The 5,723-nt window shown below is 46.5% G+C and overlaps 1 protein-coding gene across 1 annotated transcript; it reads left to right on the top strand.

Moving 5' to 3' along the window:
- Positions 1–909: 909 nt before the first annotated feature.
- LOC125525517 (protein NUCLEAR FUSION DEFECTIVE 4-like) lies at positions 910–5,251 on the top strand. Its single transcript, XM_048690524.1, has 3 exons — positions 910–1,667; positions 2,904–3,838; positions 4,428–5,251. Exons 1-3 carry the CDS (start codon positions 1,332–1,334, stop codon positions 4,915–4,917), a joined length of 1,761 nt encoding a protein of 586 aa, XP_048546481.1. The 5' UTR covers positions 910–1,331; the 3' UTR covers positions 4,918–5,251.
- Positions 5,252–5,723: the final 472 nt, after the last annotated feature.

The raw sequence follows: 5,723 nt of genomic DNA, 5'->3' as shown, positions 1-5,723 counted from the left end.
AAGTCAAAACAAACACGTCTGGACACTGATCAGGCATGTCCGCAGACGTTTTTTTTGAACATCAGTATAGACACAAGCGCTCATATACGCACACCCTATGAACGCATCGACGGGAACGTCTCCTCCCACTAAATGCGCATCGCCAGAAATTGCGAGCACCAGGATTTGAACCCTGATTGGCTGGGTATACCACAGTCCCTCTAACCATCCAACCACAGGTTGGTTTACACGTCCGCAGACGTTTGAAGGGTCAAATTTGCTCGGTCCAGCTATAGATGAGCATAGTATGTTCATCCAGTGTTGCTAAACTGAATTAAGCTTCACCAGAAATAAGCGTAAACTCTAACTTAAACTCCATGCGCTGCCATCATCAGTTGATAGTTTTTCGAGATTTTTTTCATTTTAATTAAATGAAAGGGCCGTTTTCCGTCATCCCGTGATGACCCCTCCTGAATCGTAGAGTAGATCGTAGAAAAGGAAGAAGGGGAAATAATATGAGAAAGAAACAGGCCACGCCGGGCTAAAGCACGCTAGGCGACGTGCGGGCGCCGAATTGTTTAGCCCCGGGCAGGGACAGCGAAACAACCCTACGCCGCTTAAACCGCACAGAAACGACCATTTCTCGTGGCCCGTCCCGTCCCCTGCCTTTGGAGTTTTCCGCCACCGCTGCCGGTGACGGAACACTCGTGGAATCCACATCCACACGTTTCGCCGGTCGCGAGATGGGCCTTGCCCCGCGCCGCCGCCCACCCAATTCCCATCCACACCCTCGGCTCATCACTGTCTCCCCGATGCGCACCATCGTCACCTGCGACCCGCCTCGTGCCCGCCTGCTGTGCCCATCCACCGCGCAGCGCGCATCGGAGCGCACAGTGTCGTGTCAAAGTCCGGGCTTGTCGCCTTGCCTCCCTCCTCTCGCCATCTCCCACGCGGGCCTACTACCCACCGGCTGCCGCCTCCCATCCCAGAGAAAAACGAGCTCAAATCCGCTGTTTTTTCTTTTCTCGACTTGCTCTTGCTCGCTCGGCCCTGGCCATTTATGCGCGGACACACGTTCTTCTCAGCAATAAACAACGCCAGCGGGGCCGATCGTTGCTCGTTCCGCATCCCGATCCGCGGCTCCTCATCAAGAGTCGTCGTCGTCACTCCGGCTCCTCGCGGCCGGTTCTTTGCTTGCCTCCAAGAAACCGTCGGCTTGGCTTCTCATTCCCGTCCCAAATCCGTCCTGTTAATAGGCCCAGCTCAGCTTCTTGCATTAGCTTCTTCTCGGGGCGGACTCTAGTTCTAGTGTGTTGATTTGGATTGGAGTTTTGGGGCAGGTGCTGCAAGCAATGGCGGAGGTGCGGAGCCGGGTGCGGGGGTTCCTGCGGAACCGGTGGCTGGTGTTCGTGGCGGCGATGTGGATGCAGTCGGTCGCCGGGGTGGGGTACCTGTTCGGCAGCCTGTCGCCGGCGATCAAGTCCTCGCTTGGCTACAACCAGCGCCAGGTGGCCAGCCTCGGCGTCGCCAAGGATCTGGGAGACAGCGTCGGCTTCCTCGCCGGCACGCTCTGCGCCGTGCTCCCGCTCTGGGCCGCGCTCCTCATCGGCGCCGCGCAGAACCTCGTCGGATACGGCTGGGTCTGGCTCGCCGTCACCCACCGCGTCCCCGTGCCACCGCTCTGGGCGGTAAGATCCGTCACCTGCCCCTCCAATCATTATAGTCCTCCCATTTGCTTCTCCTTTCTGCAATAGCCATAGCCGCATCAAACCTTCCTGTTCTTGGAGCCTCATGTGCTACTGCAGATTGAGCTGGGTTTTTTCTCTTCTAATGCTAAGAAAATTCCCTGTGACTTTTGTGCTAATTGAAGCGTGCACGATGCTGTGGTGGAAGAAACTCATGTTCTACTGTGCTTCGTATAATTATTAAGTTGTACGGTTGAAGCTTCTGGATTTGGACTGAAAACTAATCATGTCTTCTTCCTTCAATTATGCTACTGTATGTATGTACTAGTTCCCTTTAGTGAACACGCGAGACCAGTTTGCTCATCATCTGAAAGCAAACATGGGTCAGTCAATCACGCATCCTAACTGCACGCCTGTCCCCAATGATGGAGAGTCGCTATTCGACTTCCATTTACAGAAGAGAAGGTGGTGAATTCCTTATTTTGGAACACAGTTGCTGTTGGACTTCAATGTTTTCTGTTCCTCCAAAATGTTGAAAGCTATGTTCAGAAATATTTGCCAGATTTTTATTGGCTCAAAACAGTTAAAACTGTTTCTGCTGTGTGTACTAAGAATATTCTAACACACAGCATGTCGAATATGCTTCCGAGTCATCGGTGTGCACCTATATTATTCTTGGGAAGTCTTAGTGGTCGCTTTCTCGCCTCCCATGTCTCTTTAGTTAACCTTCATTATCTAATATCCTGAAAAACACTGAGATTTGATATAGTTCATGTCAATTAACAATGTTCAACCTGAAAATTTTACTCTGTACTACTATTATCAGCCTGTCTTATACAGCCGCAACAGAATCGCCTAAAAATTCTGGTTAAACAAGTGAATTAACATTTTTGAGTTTCCAAGATTAGGATTGTGAGTTAATCATTTGCTATGTTTTGCTTTACAAATTAATTTGCTATGTGAAACATCAAAGCAACAGAGGATGACTTCAGTCTTCAGTAAAATACTAAAAACACATAATTAGTGTCATTGTCTGTCTGAAGGTGGAGGAGACTTAATATTCATTTGTACTTCTAATTTTAAATGCACTAATTTCCATCTCCACATTTCTGTTTGCGGCATTTGGAAACCTGGACCATTCCATAATTTCTATAGTATCTAATCTGACCTTTGTTTACATTCTTATTCCTTCAATTAGATTTGTCGGCTCTTGCACTAAATTCCCCCGTCTCTCCGCAGATGTGCATGCTAATCTTTGTTGGAAATAATGGTGAGACATACTTCAATACTGCTGCACTCGTCTCATGTGTTCAGAACTTTCCCAAGAACCGTGGACCAATCGTTGGTATCCTCAAGGGATTTGCTGGTTTGAGTGGTGCAATCTTAACACAGGTTTATGCAATAATGCACACGCCTGATGATGCCGCACTGATATTCATGGTTGCTGTTGGCCCAACAATGGTAGTCATCGCTTTAATGTTCATTGTTAGACCAGTTAATGGTCACAGACAAGTACGGCCATCTGATGGTACAAGTTTCACGTTTGTATACAGCGTCTGCTTAGTCTTGGCCGCCTATCTGATGGGTGTGATGCTGCTGGAAGACCTTGTTGGCTTGAGCCACTCATTGACAATCTTGTGTACCATCATTCTAATGGTTCTTTTGCTAGTTCCAATAGTCATCCCTGTAATGCTGAGCTTCTTCTCAAATGACGACGAGAGTGCCTACACGGCGCTGTTAACATCACCTCGGAGAGAAGAAGCAAGTGGTTCAGTATCGTCTGAAGAGCAAGAAGTTATACTCAGCGAGGTGGACGAGCAAAAGCCGAAAGAAATTGATCTACTTCCAGCCTCTGAGAGGCAAAAGAGGATTGCCGAATTGCAGGCTAAGCTATTCCAGGCAGCTGCTGTTGGTGCCGTTAGGGTTAAAAGGAGGAAAGGTCCACGACGAGGAGAGGATTTCACGTTGCTGCAGGCAATGATCAAGGCAGATTTTTGGCTTCTATTTTTCTCCCTTCTGTTGGGGTCAGGATCAGGTCTTACTGTGATTGATAATCTTGGGCAAATGAGTCAGTCATTGGGTTTTGAGGATTCTCACATTTTTGTGTCAATGATTAGCATTTGGAACTTCCTTGGACGTATTTCTGGGGGCTTCTTTTCAGAGATTATTGTCAAGTAAGAACAATGAGGCACCTCTTTGCTGACCTTTGCATCTCATCTACGAGCAATATTTTGTTTAGTTCATATGGAAGAGTGCGTTCTCCAATGGAGAGTGTGTTCTGCAGCACTAATTTAATGTTCATGCTGACCAAGCTTCTTCTCAAAATACATTTATAACTAGAGCTATACCAAAACAGACGTTTGCCCATTTCAGTTATTATTGATTGAATATCTTTTGAATGAGAAAGCAGTTTTTAGTGGTATCATCACAATTGGTTCCTAACCTGTTAAAAACAAAAAGGCACTAGCCTGGGAAATTCAAAGCAAACAAGAATATGTCTCGAAACACATGCAGAACTAGTACAATTATTAGATGAGTGAGCTAACAAAAAGAATAAAACTGACGGCAGACAGCTAATAGGCAACATCCGAATTATCCTTTTGTCGATCATGAGCAGTGTTCTGAATAATCAATCATGTAGTGATTGAGTTGCTCTGTTCATATTGAGACTAAATTTCCAACAGCTCGAATACAGCGGCTATCTTTGTTGAGAAACATGTCCCCAGTTGTTCTCATTTTTTGTTTGCTCTCTTGTTTCTTCAGGGATTACGCGTATCCAAGGGCAATTGCCTTGGCGACAGCTCAAGTATTCATGGCAATTGGACACTTCATCTTCGCAATGGGTTGGCCCGGCACAATGTACATTGGCACATTGCTTATCGGGCTCGGGTACGGCGCCCACTGGGCGATCGTGCCAGCTGCTGCCTCCGAACTATTTGGCGTGAAGAATTTCGGAGCATTGTACAACTTCCTTACAGTCGCAAACCCCGCAGGCTCCCTGGTTTTCTCGGGCATCATTGCCAGTGGCATCTACGACTACGAAGCCAGGAAGCAAGCTAACCATAACCACTCAACATTGCTGGGAATGGTCTCCGACGTCGCTCCGGCGCTGAAGTGCGAGGGCTCCATCTGCTTCTTCATCTCGTCAATGATCATGTCAGGGTTCTGCATCATTGCTGCCGCCCTGAGCTTGATCCTGGTCCACCGGACAAAGATCGTGTACACGAATCTGTACGGTAAACCCCGGACATGAGAGATCAAAGGTCATCGAGGACAGATCAAAGCTACAGGTATCAAAGCAGAAGGGTGAAGTTTTTTTTTTTGCGTCTTCCTTCTGTTTATGGACTTCGCATATTCTTATGGTGTCAAAACCATGGCTACTGGTGGCTACGGATGGGAAGCATATGGTGTTTTTGTGCGTTTTGTCCGAACTTCTTCGGTGTTTTTTGGGGGGATATGAACTTCTTCAGTGTTGAGCTGGAACTTTGCATATACATGTGGTCTGTTCTATGTTTCATCAAGGCTGTTGAAAACTTGAAATGCAATAAATTGTCTGAGCTCTGCAAATTGGAGAGCTCAACCTTGTACATGGTGGTGTCCTAAGTCTGAGAAACCACATGATAGCTGTGTATTTGTTTCCTATGAATCTGGCTGGAGCACCGTCTTTCATTTATAAAGATTGGCTAGGCTGCCTCCTCAGTATATGCTTAAAATTTTCTTATTAATCCATGTTCTAGTTATTAGTAGTAGTTTTTTTCCTACTAGGAATTTCTTTATTTCGTTTGTAGTGGATGCAGTAGTGCTTTGGGCAGTATGCAGTACACTCACTAGATATATTCTATCAGTCAAGAGTGGTAGAAAAACACAGCAACAAAGTCAATAGAAAATACAGTGGAAACTAGTATAAAGAGACGCATCACAAAAATACAGTAGAAACTGAAAAACTAGTGTGAAGATTTCCTCCAAGAACAAAAAAACTAGTGTAAAGATGTATTAGGCTTTGTTCGGTTACACCCTGTCTCAAGGGGATTGGACTGGATTTTTTTTTGGGGTGGGGGG

Source organism: Triticum urartu, chromosome 7 (assembly GCF_003073215.2).
Source record: "Triticum urartu cultivar G1812 chromosome 7, Tu2.1, whole genome shotgun sequence".
NCBI classification, from domain to species: domain Eukaryota; kingdom Viridiplantae; phylum Streptophyta; class Magnoliopsida; order Poales; family Poaceae; genus Triticum; species Triticum urartu.
The sequence above is the reverse complement of the archived record's forward strand: the minus strand, read 5'-3'. Positions and strand labels throughout refer to the sequence as shown.

Bases quoted from the DNA above. Each gene is read 5' to 3' on its own strand.
- LOC125525517 (XM_048690524.1), top strand. From the start codon at position 1,332: ATGGCGGAGGTGCGGAGCCGGGTGCGGGGGTTCCTGCGGAACCGGTGG. The intron at 1,668-2,903 runs GTAAGATCCGTC...GTCTCTCCGCAG, and splicing joins CCGTGCCACCGCTCTGGGCG to ATGTGCATGCTAATCTTTGT. The intron at 3,839-4,427 runs GTAAGAACAATG...TTGTTTCTTCAG, and splicing joins TTTTCAGAGATTATTGTCAA to GGATTACGCGTATCCAAGGG.